The 18,666-nt window shown below is 51.6% G+C and overlaps 5 protein-coding genes across 5 annotated transcripts; 3 read left to right on the forward strand and 2 right to left on the reverse strand.

Annotated features, from left to right (window-relative positions):
- Window positions 1–76: 76 nt before the first annotated feature.
- On the forward strand, window positions 77–1,100 carry N7462_001588 (phosphoribosylaminoimidazolesuccinocarboxamide synthase; the record flags this gene model as incomplete). Its single annotated transcript, XM_057073314.1, has 3 exons — window positions 77–226; window positions 291–666; window positions 724–1,100. 3 exons carry the CDS (start codon window positions 77–79, stop codon window positions 1,098–1,100), a joined length of 903 nt encoding a protein of 300 aa, XP_056936955.1.
- Window positions 1,101–1,318: 218 nt separating this feature from the next.
- N7462_001589 (CIA30 family protein) lies at window positions 1,319–2,710 on the reverse strand (the record flags this gene model as incomplete). Its single annotated transcript, XM_057073315.1, has 4 exons — window positions 1,319–1,870; window positions 1,921–2,039; window positions 2,108–2,341; window positions 2,407–2,710. The coding sequence occupies 4 exons, from the start codon at window positions 2,708–2,710 to the stop codon at window positions 1,319–1,321; spliced, it is 1,209 nt and encodes a 402-aa protein (XP_056936956.1).
- Window positions 2,711–4,121: 1,411 nt separating this feature from the next.
- N7462_001590 (uncharacterized protein) lies at window positions 4,122–5,300 on the forward strand (the record flags this gene model as incomplete). The annotated part of the gene is made up of 1 exon (XM_057073316.1): window positions 4,122–5,300. The coding sequence occupies one exon, from the start codon at window positions 4,122–4,124 to the stop codon at window positions 5,298–5,300; it is 1,179 nt and encodes a 392-aa protein (XP_056936957.1).
- Window positions 5,301–7,408: 2,108 nt separating this feature from the next.
- Window positions 7,409–12,252, reverse strand: N7462_001591 (mediator of RNA polymerase II transcription subunit 12; the record flags this gene model as incomplete). Its single annotated transcript, XM_057073317.1, has 4 exons — window positions 7,409–9,663; window positions 9,744–10,969; window positions 11,027–11,624; window positions 11,688–12,252. The coding sequence occupies 4 exons, from the start codon at window positions 12,250–12,252 to the stop codon at window positions 7,409–7,411; spliced, it is 4,644 nt and encodes a 1,547-aa protein (XP_056936958.1).
- Window positions 12,253–17,185: 4,933 nt separating this feature from the next.
- On the forward strand, window positions 17,186–18,049 carry N7462_001592 (translation initiation factor eIF1; the record flags this gene model as incomplete). The annotated part of the gene is made up of 4 exons (XM_057073318.1): window positions 17,186–17,273; window positions 17,502–17,576; window positions 17,683–17,775; window positions 17,874–18,049. 4 exons carry the CDS (start codon window positions 17,186–17,188, stop codon window positions 18,047–18,049), a joined length of 432 nt encoding a protein of 143 aa, XP_056936959.1.
- Window positions 18,050–18,666: the final 617 nt, after the last annotated feature.

Here is an 18,666-nt window from a genome sequence, read left to right on the forward strand (position 1 = left end):
CGCCAAAAAAAGGAATCCCGCGAATGACGCATATGCTTCATTCCCCTCTCTCTACCCTCAATTGACTCAATTAACCATGGCGGAAGCTGTAACGACCACTGACCTACAGGGTGCCCTGCCACTCATTGCTCGGGGAAAGGTGCGCGACTTGTATGAAGTCGACGAGAAGACCCTCCTCTTCGTTGCCAGTGACCGCATTTCCGCCTACGATGTGATCATGGAAAATGTAAGAGCCCCAGAGTATCCCGTTCGAAAAATTATTCCAGAGCCGACAATTCTATCTAAAATAGGGCGTTCCGAACAAGGGTATTCTTCTCACCCTATGCACCAAGACCTGGTTCAAGATCCTGTCGGAAGCCCTTCCCACGCTGCGCACCCACTTTATCACTCTCGACCTCCCTCCCCAGATTCCCGAATCACTTCGACCTATGCTGCAGAACCGGAGTATGCAGGTGCGTAAACTACGCATCCTGCCGATTGAAGCCATTGTCCGCGGTTACATCACCGGCTCCGCCTGGAAGGAGTACCAGAAGTCTGGCACTGTGCATGGTATCAAGGTTGCGCCCGGATTGAAGGAGAGCGAGGCCTTCCCCGACGGCCCGATCTATACCCCCAGTACCAAGGCAGAGCAGGGTGAGCATGACGAGAACATCCATCCGGATCAGGGTATGCCTCCCAACACCGCCTACAGATGAAATGCGTGACCTTTGCTAATAGCTGCAGCTACTGCGATTGTCGGAGAGCCCTACGCCTCGACTATTGCCACGCTCGCTGTACAACTGTATAAGGCGGCTCATGCTTACGCTCTCGAGCGCGGTGTTATCATTGCCGATACCAAGTTCGAGTTCGGTGTCGATGAGGAGACGAATGAGGTCGTGCTGGCTGACGAAGTGCTGACTCCGGATTCGTCCCGTTTCTGGCCCAAGGACACCTACGAGATCGGTCGTGGTCAGTCCAGCTTTGACAAGCAGTACTTGCGTGACTGGCTTGTTTCTCAGGGACTGAAGGGCAAGGAGGGTGTGCGGATGAGCGATGAAGTTGCGCAGAAGACCGCAGAGAAGTACAAGGAGGCATGGGAGAAGCTTACCGGCGGCAACTAAGCGAGCTTTGATGAGTTTGCTGTATATTACAGGCTCTTTAACAATTCCACCGAAATTAAGGGCTGTATATGTTTTTATGAAAGGTATCAAGGACGAGAAGAATGAAAAAAAAAAAAAAAAAAAAAAAAAAATACGTCATGTCGAAATAGATAGGAAATATGGCCACGAATTTCGATCACAAATTAATATACACGGCCTAGGGATTACGCGTATCAAAACTACTCCTCCCATTCTGACCGAAGACCCTTAAGGCCCTTCTCCTTAGTGGTCTCAGGGCTCTTCTGGTTGTGAGCCTCCTGTGGTGGCTGTTTTTTCTCCGTCCATGCTGACTGTACTCCTTCATCGAGCGGCAGTGCATCCGCTCCACAGATACGCCGCTCCTCCTCGATATCAGCCGAGCCCATGCCATTTGTTGCCCATATCTTGTGAATACGCAAGTCATACGGCCCCTCGATACGGTCTGTCAGACCAATGCCGATACTCTTGACTCGAGAGCGAAGGAGCGACGTCTGCGGTTCGATCACATAACCATGGTTTGTGCGAACAAAAGAGTTGAAGGGTAGGAGAACAGTCTCCCACCCCGTTGTGCCCGAGGTGGTGGCGGTAGAAGAGGACGAGATAATGGTGGACTCGGGTGGAAAATCAGAAAGAGCAGCTGGGATACCCCGTGGATACAATTCCTCGGTGACTTCAGAATCTTCAGCTGACTCGGAACGCAGGGCTTGTTGGAGGGGGTCGCGCCATGGACACGATGGTGGCGAGTATAGAGTCTGTGCTGGTGGATATCGGTCTCAATGACGGAGTCTGTCTGAACATTCACCGTGTAGCGTCGGCCGTCAGATTTGATGCGAAGCGCGAGGTAGGAATATGGATCGACATCCCAGAAGAGACGACCGAATAGCCAGAAGCCACGGTCGTTGTTTCGGAAGGCGGCGTATCCTACAGACAATCTCATGTTGATCAGTGTCCTCGGCTCCCTTTTTGACAGCGCTGCGGGCGGGGCATACCCGTTCTTTCCACCCGCCAGTTGGCCGGGAGCTTTGTAGAGATACTTCCGTGAAAGCGCGCATGTGCAGGTGTGTTCGTTGAAGAATCTCCGGGTTCGTAGTCAAGACTGGAAGTGCTGAACCCTCCGACAGCGCGGTCCGCGAAGGTCTTGCAGCCTCCCACGGTCGATTCATCTTCGAAGTTGAGGAGAACATATGGCTTTGTCGGTGTGTGCAGAGCTTCAGTATTCCATGCTATGAAGCAGGTATCGCGCAGTTAGCTCGCTGGACTGATCGGACGGAGGGCATTCCGACGCGACTGTACCTATTTTCGAGAGGCGGCCAAGCTCCTCCGCGCTGCGCCGGAAGAACCCGCCCTGTGCAGCCAAGCTCCGAGTTGGAATCATCATAGATTTCAGCAGCCTGAATATGGGCAAATTGAGGAGGCGGAGAAGCGAAGAGCTGGGGGCGCTTGGGAAGGAATTCTAGTGGACCATGTCGGCTTCCGAGGTGGCGTGAAGCCCTGGACTTGATCCGGCGCGATAAGATAGCGGCTACGCGGCTATTTTGCCGAACTATACCCCAAGTGTCTAGATTTGCTGTGCTTCCTCCATGCTTCTGCATGTCAGTATATGGGTGGTTAATGAGGAATTTGGTGCTGTTATCATCCATATATTATTTGATATAGGGGAATCTCTGCATTGCTCCCTCTTTTTTTCAGGTGTGCCATCACTTGATCACGTTCCAAGGGTCCACCACCCTGGCTATTTCGAATCTCCTGGTTAGGCATCGGAGCACAACAGGAGGCCATTGCGCGCGGGACAAAGCTAGCACCGACCTGGATCGAAAAATTCAAGACCCGGAAATATTCATACGGTATGGAACTGTGTGACTGAAGATGTAAGGTATAATTTATTACCAGATTTCCTTCAGGGTCGTGCGACATGGACGGGAATGGAGCCGTGGGAGAAACCACTAGGAGAGTTTCACGTTATGTATTGAAAGCACATATACCCAAGAAGTCGAGTCATATGGGGCTTGAAGTATGATGCTACCATGACTCTCGTTCAATTGTTGACCGGTCAATTAGTGTTTGGCTCTGAGTCAAGTAGCGGTCGTCCAGGTAGTTGACCCCGGACGTGGAGCCGTGGTTGGATTCAAAGTTCCCAAGGCCAGTGCCCAAAGAATGGGTTTAGTTCCAGTGGCCTGGCAGACAGCAGACAGATTATTTCAAAAATATCCACGGAGACCAGTCGGAGGGTGGGCAGATGGTGATGGACATTTTCCCCCTTCCAGGAAAGCCCATCTTTCTGCATTTCATCCATTCGTTGGCCTTTGAATGCATGTTCATACATTCGTTGTCTTTGTTTCCCCCCTTCGCTACTACCTCCCTAAGATAGCTATACGCCGACACGCTCGTTCGAACCTAATATATATCCACCATGACCATCCAGGTCGCCCCAGACTCTGAATCCAAGTATCCCCCGCGTCGGGGAGATCGCTTGAATGAAAAACCCTCCGCCAAAAATGCACAAGGGCTATTTCCTCCCGACGCATGTATTTTTGTGGGAAAGTAAGTTCATTCCCTAGAAGGAATATAGATAAGCTTGACATGTGGGAGATACTAAGATACTGGCAGCCTCTCAACCAAAGTCCCTGCGGAGACACTTGCAGAGGATCTCAAATCTGTCTTCGCCCACTTCGGGCCCTGCCATGTCAAAATTAAACAGGACAAGAAGAAGGGACTCCCAGGAGCATTTGTACAATTCGAAGTCAGATTTCTTTCCTGCCTATCTGTTCTATCTATCTTTGGGTTTCTAAAATATCTCTACAGGACGTTGAAGCTGCCACTGCGGCCCTCACGTGGGATGAATGTACGGTATTGCATGAACGATTATTGAGAATTGAACGGGCCAAAGGAAGACGTGAGTGGACTGAATGTCGTTTGAATCGCGAGAAGCGAGCGCTCATATACTTGACAGGAACCGCCTGGCTGGGCCTGCGCTCGCATCAGTCTATCACCCACCAGGAGGCTATGACAGTGCTGGATGGCCGCGGCGCTGTGGAAGTCTGGTGCATGGACTGTCGTCCTACAGCATACCAGACCTGGACAACCGTGTGTAAAGTCACCTTTGCCTATGTGGATGACTGCAGAGACGCTATCAAGGTATTTGCAGCGTTATTCAAGTCCCGTTCATTCTGTATTCTCGAGCCGCAACCACTGACTCTCCGGCAGCATTTCCAAAAGGACGAAAAATACTATTTACAACTCCTCGACGTCGACGGAAGCCCTTTGCGCTCCGATATGGGGACCTTCTCTCCCCATCCCAAACCCGCAGGCCTCTCTTCATCGCATCGCAACGGCGGCAGCCAGTCGCGATATAACAACTATCGGCCGCGTAATGGACCTTCAAACTACCATGCAGACCAAAGTGGCTTCTCCAAACTCCACCACCCGCCTCTTCACCAGGAAAATCTGCCTCCACCAGGCGGCTACATATCAAGTCCTCCTATCCTGGTGAATGGGATTCCTTACGAGAACCACTCTTTCTATCCTCCACCACCGCCAATGCCCAACGGTTTCACAGGTCCACCATTTATGATGAATGGTCATCCAGGTTATCTCGGCCCACCACAGCCCCTTCCAGAAACATTCATGCCCAATATCAGTATGCCTGGAGCCCCGTTTCTCGTAACGAGTCAGCTACCATATGCAGGCTCCACTCCAAGCTTTTTCTCGGGCCCCTTTGCTCCAGACAACGGATACTTCAGCCAGCCATACTACGGGGAGCTCTACACAGCCCCCATGACCCATCTGTGCCCACCTGTGATCCCGCCTCGACGCAAGTCCTCACATACCGTGAAAGCTGAATGTGTAGACGAGAAGAATGGACCTGACGAGAGGGAGAAAGAAAAACCTGCTGATGATCCAGAGCCGATCATTGTGGCAGGTGTGGTCATGAATCCCAAGACACCCGAGAAAGCACCTCGTTTGCTCCGTGTCTACGAGGTTGACTCTGATACTGAAGAAGAAACCCCCAAAACCGGGCGAACGGGAGCACCCCGAAAGACAACGGGACTGAATTCCCTTCATGAGGGGGGCTGTAGATGGTTCTGCGGCAACAGATATCACAACGCAATCCATCTGTGGATCACCAACGGGAAATCGGCCGCCGCTTATCATCGATTCAAACCCACAGCAGAAGCCGGATGATACTGACGGCAACGGCTCAGAGTTTTATGATGAGGACCCTCCCCAGCCACCCAGTCCGAGTAGTACAAGCTCGACATGTACCTCGCAAACCGTTCGTCCATCTGTGTCCTCCAAATGCGAAGCCAGGACGAGACCCACGGTCGAAGAACGTGTCAGACACGAGGCAGAGAAGTCCAGTGAGGAATTCACCGAAGAGTCTCTACAGGACGTTATTAAGAGCCTGGAAGCCGAACAAATGGAGAAATATCTACTAGAAATTGAGAACTCCGAACTCCCTTCCGACGGCGAGTCGGGTACCGCAGCAATCACACGGCGCTGTTCGGCAATGTCTATCTAGAACACGATTTTTGGAACTATTCTGATACGCGTTATGTCCCCAATTCTTTTAAAAAGATGATGGCGTGGGATCTTGTCCATGCCATGAATTACGCTGTTTTGTGATGTTTATTTAAGATTGTACTTGCAGGGGGTGCTAGGAAGTGAGTTGTCTTTAAGCTTTGAATAAAGTCTTTATTTTCCTAGGTTCTAGTCCAGCTTCTCGACTTGCGGAGTTTACTTTCATGCTATCTATTGCTCTGCGTCGCGAGAGCTGATGAGTATAGTTTCTCTCCGCGTTTGCTTTTTCTCTCCCCCCCACACTGAGCACACATCAATGAGTGAGATAAAGGTTGAAGCTTCTCTAGCTATTTGATAATACCACATTGAATGTCATTCTCAATGTTCCTTTGACATCACTAAATCAAGCAGGAAAGAATGAAAGTCTCTTGGCGTTAGCCAAGCGCAGCTAGAAATTAGGTCCAAATATCATCTTCAACATCACGAATCAAAATCCCGTCTCAGACGCTACGTAGTGGGTCCTTATGTGGGGGCAGCGATACGATCTGTTCTTTTTTTACATTGATTGCCTTTCTGGCCCCAAGAGGACTGTGAGGCTCGTAGCTTTGTCTATTACTGAGATTCTACTTGCGAGGATGAGGACCCACGGCGCATGCTGGTCAACCTGGTCTTCTCCTTCCCTGACTCCATAGAAGCCATGATCATTAGGATTACCTGGATAGGTAGCCTCACGCAGGGACAACTCGCCGTCGATGTTATTTTGGACGTGTTGTTTCTGGCGTGTGAAATTGGTATCCGCGTGTCCCATTGACGAGGGGATTTTGATCTCTCAAAAAGGCCGGTATGAGGCATCATTGCGGTGTGCTGTGCGGGCCTTGTGTGAGAATCATGTCCCTGATGCATAGTCTATATAACAAAAGAGAAAGAGCACCCCAAACCATTATTTTGAAATGCCTCTATCTTTTTATCTACACAGGAGATTATAATATGAGACTGAAGTATTAACCATGTTTATAGTTCAATATAGGAAGTTCTCCCTAAAAGCGCGCTGCGATGCTATATACAGTGCAGGACCGAATGACCAAAGACGCTGACCAAGCTCATAAGGATATACGTAGATTTGCTTCATAGACACCATCCGCCAGGAGGAAAAGAAAGAATCAAAACCAGAAAAGACCAAAAGCTGTAAAGACGCATCCGCAAGAGCGCAATGATCCAATCTGATCCCAGCAGGCCAATCAAACGCCGGGATAATGTGGTATGGAGAGAACGCACGAGATATGATGATATATATATACAAAGCAAAACGAACAACCCAAATGCGAGTGGATGTCAATGCAATCGTGGCATGGCGTGTATGAGATTAGAACCAAGGCAAGCCAGAAGAGGGGTGAAGGTGAAGTTGGGGGGGGAACAGGTCGGGTTGGATGAGAGAAGTGACGGAACAGGAGGAACAAAACAGCCCGAATGAGGAATTCCAAAGCTGACACCATGTGGAGGTATTCGATGCAAGTGAAGAAATCTGCTCGTGACCAAAGAGATGCGTTTGTCGTGACCCGAGATCCGATGCAAATAGGACGAGAAGAAATGTCGGTATGAACGGAAGACGTGACTGGGGGAATGACCATCACATCGCTGCCTTGAAATGCCAAGATAAGACTTAAAGATGGAGAGAAAAAGAAGGAGGGAGGTATAAGACGAGAAAATAGACGAGAGTCGGCGTGGCGCGCAGTATATGCCAAATTATTGGAGGGCTTGAATCGGGACGCAGCCTAGACGCGCGTTCGTCGTGCATCAAAATAGCCTAGGTTCACGGCGGTATCGTTCACGCCTACGAAAGGAGCCGCATCCTCCAAAAGTTCCCAAGGGCGAATTGTATATGGACCAAGGAGCCGGCCGCGATCCTGAAGCTGAAGCCAATTGGCTACGCCGTCCGAGCCTTCCGGGAATCCACTGTACTGACTCGACTGCCCAGCGGTCTGCTGAGATGAGGCACCAGCGGCTGGGAATGTGGTGGAGGTTGGGGTCGGGGTAGATGCTGAAGCCACCGGAGAAGCCACTGAGGCAGACTGGAGAATGCTGGATGGGTGCGAATCGGACATTGGGCCCAGCAGGTAGAGAAAGCGAGAATCGTTCTGGAGCGGGATGAAGGGCGGACACTTTTCTTTCAAAAAGCGACCGCATTGATGGCGGACTTCATCAGGAAAGATATCGATGAGTGATGCGGCGACATCCAGAGCGTGCGTTTGCAGCAAGATGCCTGGGCAAGGACGAAAGTCTTCTGTCGCTGCAGGGCGAGGGAAGTAATCTGCGCCGGGGAACTGGCGGAGCACATCGCCAGGAAGGCGGCACAGTGCGATGCAGAAAATCGACACCAAAATACGACACTGTTGATTCGAGGTGCCGATTTTCAGTGTCGGGGATGGCTGCATGAAAGAGGCACGGTGGATAACTACCATCCTCAGCAGAGCAGCGAACCAGAAGGCAAGAGATCGTTCGAAGTTGGACCGCCCTTGGGTAGTAACATGTTCGTTCTGCTTATCGCTAGGGTTGTTGCGTTTCGATTGAACAATGATCATCTTGTGAAGAAGGGCATCCATCTTCTCCACAATAATCGACGCAGTAGAAGGAGCTCCAGACTCAGGTACGCTGTTAGCAAGGTCATCAATGATTGTGAGGTACATCTTGGCTGCCTCTAAAGAGCCATGAGGTCGCGGAGACGTAGATTGATCATTCACCGTATACTCGAACAGCGGAATCGCAAAGAATTCCTTTTCAGCACGCTCGCGAATCTGACGAGTAGCTTCCGGACTCATGAGACCGATAAGATCAATCCATTGATGTTTTGGGGCGCGAGAATCAGCTACAATAGTCCTGAACATTGCATCCACCACATTGTTTCGATCATCACCTGCGGAATCCCCGTGGAAGAGAAGCTGAAGCTTCAGTCGGCAGAACGGGAGCGAGAAGTCATCCGTTATGGTAGCAAGTTTTTCAACCTCGGAAATAACCGAGCTGCCTTTGCTCTGAGAATCGACACCCAACAACAGATCCAGTGCTTTTTGGACAATACCCATAGCTTCGGAATACTGATCGGCTAGCTTTTGCATACACTGCTGACTCGCGCATTCGGGGTTCCGCACAAGCAGCTCACATAGCAGACTAACCATAGAGCCCTCAAGTTGGTGATACCAGGGGCTAGGCTTTGGACAACTGGCATTGAGGGATGCAGCAGCATTGCAAACAAGCGCGAGGGCCTCCTCGGAATTTTTCGCAAGAAACTCTTGTTGTGCCAACTGGAAACGGTAGGAAACTAGGTCGAGGTATCTATTTTCTTCGTTGTGTAACACTAGGAGCTGGACGAGGTCTGTAGGTAGGTCTGCGGCATTGGGAATAGCCTTCGTAGAAAGAGATAGTCTCTTGACAAGGGACAAAAAGGACCGAATGGTGACACATCCGACTCCAATAAGCGGTGGGAGAACACGAAGAAGACCGGACCGGTCCGGTACTCTGAGAAGACCACAGACCCAGCGGGCGAGAATGCCATCGAAGTGTTTTGGCTGGAAGGAGCGCAGCTGTGCCAAATATCGGGAGATGTCGTTCGCTGACAACTTGGTCTTGCTATCATCGGATTCCAAGTGCTTCGTCAATGTGTTGAAGAGAGTGTCGAGAGTGGGCTCGTCCATGACATTCCCGGAGAGTAGTAGTTGATCAAGCTTCTCGCGAAACAAAGGGTCAGCCTCACCAAAGTCATCTGGGATATGATCTGAAACGGGGGACGAGGCGGCCATAACCGATTTGTTCTCCATACGAGAGAGGTCCTGGCGGAGGAAGGTGACGGCATTGGTTTCGTTGGGAATACGTAAACCAAGCTCAATCAACGAAAACATGAGGTCAAGACTAGGTATGCCGAAGCGCTTAATTCCAGCGTACGCATCGACCAATTTACGGAACAGATCCGTTGTTGCGCCAATCACGCACAAAGAATCGAAGTGGCGATTCGTCGTGTCAGCGACAGACGCAAGCACTGTGCTATCATCAGAGCTTGAGGCACACCTCAGCACGTCTGCCAGCATAGAGATATCACCGAAGGTTTCAGGACATTACGAACACTATAGAACTCAACTGCCGTAAGGGCAGAGAAGGACGAGGCAGCATTTCCAGGAAGCGTGGCTCGTGTCGTGGAAGTCGTAGCATTGCGGGTATGCTCAGCGACCCCGCGTCGTAACCACTGGCCAATTTCGGCCTTCACAGCCCAAGACAGATCCAACGGTAATGATTTGAGCGTGGTATCCAGCTGCATACTGGCACTGAAAATAGACGGCAGACGCTGGCTGACCAAAGCTCTAACACTGGTGATCATGGACGTCTCGTCCGAAAAGGCAAGTCCAGTGCGTGCCATTAGAGTACTGCGCAGGTTGCCAACGTGTTCTGGAAGACGGCCGACAGGGAGGTGCGCGATCAGCCCAATATCGACCGGCAATTCATGCGCGGTCTGTGTTTCGCTCGGAGAACGACTTGTGACACCTCTGGCCATAAGCCACTGGAGATACCGGCCAACTGAGAATGTCTGTGACCTGACAAGCTCGGAGATGGCATGGTATATGTTATCCACGTTGAGCTTCTTGTTGTCTCCAAGGCTAAAGAGGAATCTCAGGATATGATCATCAATGTCAATCCCCACTGCTTTCCATTTCCGAATTAAGCGAACGCCAACGTAGACACGACATAAGCCGTGGCGGAATGGAGTGGCGAGCCATTCAAACAGCTTAGAGACCAGGACTGTGCGGTCACCGACAGCATCCAGACAAGCCACGGAGAGAACAGAGATGTCATGGGTGGAGTGGATGGTATCGAAGAGAGAGATAATACGTTGGTGAGGAGGGCGCTGTATAGTTGGTTTCGAGAGCCGGGGTCGCTGCACTCGGGCATTGCGTTCCGCAATGCTTTGGAACAAAGCTCGGTCCACTTTATTCGAGAGATCAAGGCAGGCTCGGACTTGATTTTTATATGTGTCCCATGTATTCGGCAGAATCATTGATGATGTATGCTCATGAACTAGCTTCTTAATAAAGCGGGACAACCGGACGATGAGTGGCTGAAGGGGATCATATTTGGTCGCAGTGGCCTGGCGTAACTTCTCAAGAAGCAACTCTGCTAGGCGCCGACCTCTTCGCCGATATCGCAGGATGCTCCTCCAATAAATGCCCAGCATTAAAAGCCAGATCGGGATCGTGGCGAGAGGTGCAGATTCAAAGGATGATAAAAACCACTCGATGAAATGATCATGATCGAGAAGGTTTTCAAAGAAGAGACGAGCAGTCAATCCCACCCTACGAGAAAGATTGTTAGTTTATCACTTTCACGGAAAGGATTAGGGGCCAACATACGTATAAGTTATTCTGGCTTTCCAGTCATTCGACCTTGGAGAACTGAACACCCCTTCGACAAATTGTTGAACACTTGTGGTCCAATCTCGCACCCATTTGGCTTCAAGCCCCACGGCCAAGGCGCCACTGGTGCCTTTTCGCTTGAACGCACGAATTTCATTGGCACCCACACACTTCGCCAGCCAGACAGCTCGAGCAACTGGAATCCACTTGCCAAGGCACTGGTCCAGAAGCACCTTGCCGCGAATGCCATGGGGAATAGTGCGGCTCAATCGGCGTAAAGGTACAGCAGCATTGGCAAGATCCCGGAGCCAGCCTTCGCGTTTGTTATCGGTGAGCGTCACTCTTGGAGGTGGTTTGAAGGTCGATGGGGCATGAATAGTGTTGTGGTTCCGACGCTTCTCGAGGGTGGCGGCGAAGACGGACGACAACACCTGCAACCCGGCCCGGTGTTTCAACTGCCCGTATAGGGCAGGGCGTGCGGTGTTAGATTCGTTTTGAGAAACCTGAGTGCGATCGTAGTATCCAGATTTGGCGGTATGCGCATTGAGGACATCTTCGGGGTGATTACCGGTCCATGGCGTGAAATCGGCAACTTCTATAAATCACCATTTAGCGCTCCACCACTTGCATCCTAGGAGAAGACAGTCGAATCACTTACTCTCGCCCTTGATCACCGGTGCCGCCGAGGGCGTCTCGATACGATATGGTACCGTCGAGACCGGCCCGACGGGGGAGCTTTCGCGGGATCTAGAAGATGTATTCGCCGCACGTTCCGGAAGAGTATTGGCCCACGGTTGGGCAGGAAACGGTGGGGGTGACGAAGGCCTGGAGCCAGCCGAGCCATCGCCTTGATTCTCATTCCCCGAGATGTCAGACATAGCGGCCTGAAAGGACCACATTGGACGACCGCGCCAGGATATGGAAGGCCGTGAACTAGCACTGCTGGGAGTACTCCGCCCGTCGGCACTCTTCAGGGCTGCGCTGGCGTCCATGATATTGTCCCCACCTGACGACACACTGAGTTTGGGGCGTTTCGACGGCGGTTCTTGACCTTGCGACTCGTAGCCGCTGGCGGTCAAGTCGACGACGGGCAGTTGCGAGGAGACCGACGGCGGATCATACTGACTAGCCATCTGCGTCAGATCAGCCCGTCCAGGGGCCCCATTGAATGCGCGCATGGGGTGACTCCGTGGTTGACCGCCGACAGAGGAATGGGGGATCATCTTCGGCTCATGGTGTGGACATTCGACCGAATATTCATTTGCAATTGTAAGGAGAATGGGGTGTTCCGGGCGCAACAGGTAAGGGCGCCCAGCGACGTTTTATAATCTTGAAAGGAGGATAGATGCGAAACGAGGTGATCGGGTCGAACTCGGGCTCACGACATTGGCCGGGGTTGGTTGGTTCACGACGTCTCCCGGCCACGGGAAGGACGGGGTGAGGGCGAGGGCGAGATTGGCGGAATCGGAAGGCAAGCGGTCTAAAGGAGACTAAAGGAGAAAGAGGCGGAAGTGGAGAGTAATCGATCACCAGGGTGAAGGTAGGTGGAAAGGGGGATAAGGGTGTGTAGAAGAAAAAGAAAGCACGTATTTGGGGGGTGAGGAAGAAGAAGAAGAAGAGGTAAATGAAGTTTACGTCGTTAAGAGAGGTACGTGAGGACGAAGTACTCGAGCATGTCGAATCGGTTCAATGTCTAATAATACGGCTGCTGCTCCTTCTCCTACTGGAAGAGGCCAGACGACGATTACCGGAAGGAGGGCGGTATTGTACTGTACGGTATCCGATAATCGCGATAACGTAACCAAATCAGTCGTGCTCCGACGATCCACGGGATCGACGGCATCACAATTGTTCCTCCACATCGTCTGATAGACTGGGTCCAGATGGGCTGGGACCACTCCTCAAAGGGGCTTCCGGAGAGACTCAAGGGCCGTTCTAACACCGAAATCTTACCCCGTCACGCTTTCCCGTCACCGCCATCAGACGATGCGGTGTCTGCAGATGATCCCACCGGAGTATACCAGGGTATACCGTGGTATGTTACTTACCCATTTAGGTTTTCCCTATTGCTCAAGACTCTCGGGAAAACAGAGTGTGTGCCAATAATTCTCTTGATACGGCGGCTAATGTCGACTCCCGTCCCCGTTATCCGAGCTATTCTAACTATTCGACTGTCCAAACGATCCACTATCCCATTATCGCATTATCACGCTATCGATGGCGGACTCGGTGGGATGGTTTCCGAAGCGCCGCGACTCGAGCCCACTTTCTCGGTCTTCGATCGCCGGGGTCTTTTTTCCTGGCTCCCTAGCGAAATTGACTCGACAGGACAAATTGGGAAACGGGGACAGAACCAGAAACTGCCAAACTATGCAAAACGAATTATTTCCACGCCTGCGTCTCTTTCTCTCGCCCTCTCCCTCGTTTCCTGTATTTCTCCCGCCACCCCCGTTGGGGCCGAGCCATTGCCGAGGCCGCCGCGCTTGCATTCCGGGCTCCTTGTGTTTTAGGAATGTGATGGCAACTAGATTTGCCGTCACAATACGCCGTCGGGTAACTTCTGGACCGGCGATTTTCAACTAGCGATAAACTGATAAATTGGTTCAGAGTCTTGGTGTCGAGGTATACTTCTTTCGTAAGTACACCTAATACATGTCTAGATGTATCGGATTGGGATGCGGGATCTGTGATCTCTGATTGATGTTCCGTGATCATAGTCGATGGCCTGATAATCGGATGATCTGTACGATCCCGTGTAGCAAACTACAGGATGCAGATGCATCGACGGCCACTTCTAAGCACCGGGACCGATGTAAATGCCGTAACGAGATGCCTGGATGGATGTCCGGCCACGTCAAGGTAAAAAGAAAAGAAAAGCCTGCTCCGGGTGTGTGCGGTAGCACCAGGGTTTTTCATGCTTTTTTTTTATTCGACGGGGTCGGAGACGTAACAATACAAACATCCAGAACCACTATCATCATCATCATTCTGATTATCAATATTATTACAATTACAATAATTCACATGGGGAGGGGGGCTATACCTGCCGGATTTATTATCGATATACGTACTCTAATCAGAACAACCTAAATCGTATACAGATAGACACTGCTTATTGGGGAGAAGGGGAGGGAGTTTCCGCCCTGAGTAAATAAATGATTTTGCTTCCGCGGGTATGCCCAGCCCCGTTCGCATCCCCCTTCCTCACCAAGCCGGGGGCCAAGTCAGAGTGGGAGATCGTCTGGGCCCGAAAATACAACGCACTGGCAGAGTCGGAACGAGATAACTAAACGGAGTTCCGTCTGGCATGATAATTTTCGTAAATGAACGTATCAGTCTCTTCACGAGCAACATCGGAAACCCTTGTCTGTGTTTGATGAGATTGCGGTCAAGAAAACTGTGATGATTTCGGCCTTAGGATGGCCATTCCCTGGTCCTATCTTTGTTCCAAGCGTGTAGGGAAAGGGGAACGAGGAATGTCGGGCTCACGTCTTTCCCCACGCGGAACCCGGGTGCGAAGCAAGAGCCAAGCCCAAACCCAGTCTGGACGGAGATACAGGGAGGCAGGATCAGCTCATCAGCAAACTGCAGGGCTCGCGCCGGGCCGCAAGCCATTAGGGAGGCCTGTCAGGCTCGAGGCACGGCCTCGAGCCCAAAGGACAACTGACAAGGGCTGTGGTTTGTGGTTCGCCGATCGCCTACTCGCTTATCTTTGGGAGGGGGGCGCTTGGGAGGCACTTTCGGGACTGAGTGGTATGGACTTTCCGCTTCCTACTGGACTTGAGACCGGCTCTGTTGCCCTGTTGCCCTGTTGCTGCTCCGATGCCCACATTCCGTCTCTGCCCACCATCCGGTTGCTTGCAGTACACGTGAGGGTCTCGCCCGTCGAGGACGTAGGTCCCTCGGTTCGTGGTGGTTCGGTGACATGGCACCATCCCGGGAGATCTGACTGTGACCTGTCTGATTCTTGGGTTTCATCGGTCTTGGACGGAACTCTCGTTATCGCGGCTGGAGTTTGTCCGGGCAAACAGCCGGTCGGGCTGGCATTACAAAAGCACCGGACGCAAGGAATTTGATAGGTCTCGTCCGAAGGTGTGTTCCCGTCCCCGGGTTCCCATATTCCATGTCCCACATACGATGAGGTACAGGCGTCACACATCGATCGGCATTGCATGACACTCGCAGGGCCGCGCTGGGTGGACTGGCCGTGCTGCCTCACCGACCATTTTGGACCGCGAGAGATCGTCCCCAGATTTCGAGCGATCGCTGCAAGTAGTGCTGGTCGCGCTGATCCAGGCTCAGCTACAAGCCCCGAAATTAAAAGGAACCAATAAATCTCCGTAGATGCTGTTTGCTGATGTTTGCTGTTTGCTGTTTACTTCACGATATCACGAGCGCCTCCTTCGAGTCAGGTCGTGTCGAGACACGGACGATATGATCCTGCCAACAACTTCGAAGGATCCTCTGGTCCCCCACAGTTCAAGTGTCTGGGTCGTTTGAGTGACTAAGACCTAGTCTAGCCCAGATGGGCGCCGGTCTTGGCACCTCCCCAGTTCAGGCCTTCTTCCTCTCTCCCCCAACCTCATACCTCCCTTTCAACAAGCTTCATCATGTCGACCAAGGATATGCGGCGCGCGGATCTCGGTCAGTCTGTCTCGGTTTCTTGCGCTGTCTTCGTCTGTTAACGTCTCCCACCAGCGATTCCCTACATGGATCCGCCCAAGAACACCAATGAGGCCGACCTGTCCAGTACGCTCACAATTTCGCGGAGGCATCAGTCGCATTGGGATAATCATTAATAGCAATTTTACAACAGGCACCATGTCAAGCACTATGCCAATGGCGGCGGTAAGTGAATGCGATCTCGCGCTCCTCCATCCCTGAAATTCGTGCTCCCTAGCTGACACGCGATGTCTAGATGTTCACTAGGAACAGGTGAGCTTGGAAAACACCTAGGGACTGACATCGAGATTCCGTCTATTAATCACGGTTGCAAATATAGGATGATTGGCTGGTAAGAATGATCATTCGCATATCCAAATCGATATAGCATTGACCATGCGAATTGCCCACAGGGTGTCGTTTGTCTTTTCGCTTCAGTCCTGGCTCGGCGAGTCCCCAGAGCAAAAGAAGAACGCGGCCACTCCGGCCTACATGTCTGTCTTCATGTCCTGTTTGTCATCCCCGCTCCCCCTCAAAACTCGACTTCGTCGAGTTTTCTCCAAGTCCCAACTAACCTCCTGGTGACTGCTAGTGATGGCGCTGGCCGTCGTATGTATCTTCAATCCCAATACCAATTGCCGACACCTTGACGATTCTCTAACAGCCTCGCTTCTCTCTCCCAGACCTACTTCCCCCTCTTCCTGCCCCCCCAGGTCGCCAAGGGCACCCCCGCTGCTCCCCCGGCACCCTCGCCCTCGCCTTGATTGTGCCTATTCTTGTGATACCTCTTTCTCTATTTTCTCTCCATCCAACGAGCGTCACACCTCTGAGTTCAATCTCTGCACGATCCATATTCTCCCTATGGCGGTTCTGGCGAAAGCAGAGATCGGGCGCTCGGTGCGAAACATCTCTGACATCCGTACTCACGCGGGGCTTCATGCTGTACCAATATCTGAGCAGATCTCTGTCTTGTAATCATAAAATTGGACACTTAATATCCCAAAACTGTAACCAACCTCCTCTTGAGTTGTGTAAAGACCCTATGCACTAAACCTTCTTGCTCAGAAGGGTGAGCGTGATCTGAAGTATTCCTGGTACGATCGGGCGGAGGGGCACTCCCGAGGGTCATGGATTTTGAAGGAGGACGCTCTAGACCTTAACTCAAAGCGCAGTCGGCTAAGGATTCCCCTTGACATGCCTCGGAATTCGAAGATTCTATTCTTGTCCCGCTCTTCTATGGTGGCGATAAACACGATCACAGTACCAGGCCGGACACTGGGTTGAGGGGTCGCTTAGTCACACACCGCTTTCCCCCGCGGGCCACAAAAGGCCTTGCCTTTCTTCCTTCTGATTCTTCCCCGACTCCATCAGTTCTGTTAACTTCCTCCTCCACCTTTCCAGTCGCTCATCTTTAAAGAGATATTGAATCTCGCCTTCTCGCACTCTTTCACAACACCGCTTTCAAAGATCAGTCTTCGACAAAAGGCCGAGTATATGTCCATCGAAAACGGCAAGTCCCGCGATGCGTCCATCGAAAACGTGAAGACCTTCGATGCGTCCATCGAAAACCTAAAGACCTTCGGTAAGTCGCCACCCCCTCCTCTCGGGCGCAGGAAGCCACCACCACCCCTCAACACAACCTTTTGTTCTCCATATTCAGATATTTTCCATGATCATGGAACTGTCTGCATGTGGCTTTACTCGGTTTGCAAAATTAATCGCTCGGCATTCCTCCCCGCCTTACCGATCGCCGTAGCGGGGCTGAGTTCGTTTTGGTTCGACGCTGACACATTCCTTCCTTTACTTCTAGATCCCTTCGCTGAGGCCGACGACGATACCGGCGAGCCTCAGGAGACCAAAGACTACATCCACATTCGGATTCAGCGTATGTTGCACGATCTTCATTCCAGCTCACTTTCACATCGTCGCGGATATGACAGAACTGAGTCTCTTGAGATAACCACAATGCTAATAATATTTGTTATATACAGAGCGTAATGGTCGTAAGACCCTGACTACTGTTCAAGGTCTCCCCAAGAAGTTTGACCAGAAGAAGATCTTGAAGGTCATCAAGAAGAAGTTCGGTATGTTCCTTGATCTATCACCCTTATCTTTACCTACCTCACGAGCCATGAACAGTGAGTCACACCAAGGAATAGTCACACTAACTCTTAATTTCTAGCCTGCAATGGCACCGTTGTCCCTGATGAAGAGATGGGTGAGGTGATTCAGCTCCAGGGAGATCAGCGCAAGGATCTCTATGAATTCTTGATTGACACCAAGGGAGGCCTCGAGCTTAATGCCGATACCATCAAGGTAAGCCGATACCCCTCTACTTTTTCCATGATTGGACTCTAACAACGCCACCAGGTCCATGGGTTCTAATCCCATTTCCAGACCTTGTTCCGGTCCCTTCCTCCCGGTCTATGTCGCCCTGGGAGCGGTAGTCGAGGAAGCACTATGGTATTCCTCCGCCGCCGGCTATGCTACTCGCTGCCGGCCCTGGCATCAATCGAATCTTCTTGCTTTCTGTCTCTATCACTCCCCGCCTGGTGCATTAGATCTGGGCCACGATGTCGAACTATGATACCTTATCATCCCTCCCCTCGCATACGCACGACCTCGGCAGCTTGCTCCCGCTCCTCAAGGTAGCGGTCAACAATCCAGGCGTGTGTCCATTTCGACGTTTATTTCATTTTAGGAACGGGATCATGACGGAACGAGGCGTTGGTAGATACCCCGTATCTGCATTAGACAGACGATACTTTTTTTTAACATTTCCTTCTATTGACAACGCGTGTTACCCTTTTTTCTATTTTCTTCATTCCATTGTCGCTTTCGGAGGGCCTTACCTCGCGGGTTCGCCCAGAATCGCTCGCTCCATTTCCTGAAACGCGGGCGTGAACCTGAGCAGCCCGGGGGCGTGGTCGAGAAGAATTCAGTTCTGAATCAGAGGGGGCGCATTGCTTCTGCAG

Source organism: Penicillium macrosclerotiorum, assembly GCF_028827735.1.
Source record: "Penicillium macrosclerotiorum strain IBT 26536 chromosome Unknown utg000002l_segment0_segment0, whole genome shotgun sequence".
Lineage (NCBI taxonomy): Eukaryota > Fungi > Ascomycota > Eurotiomycetes > Eurotiales > Aspergillaceae > Penicillium > Penicillium macrosclerotiorum.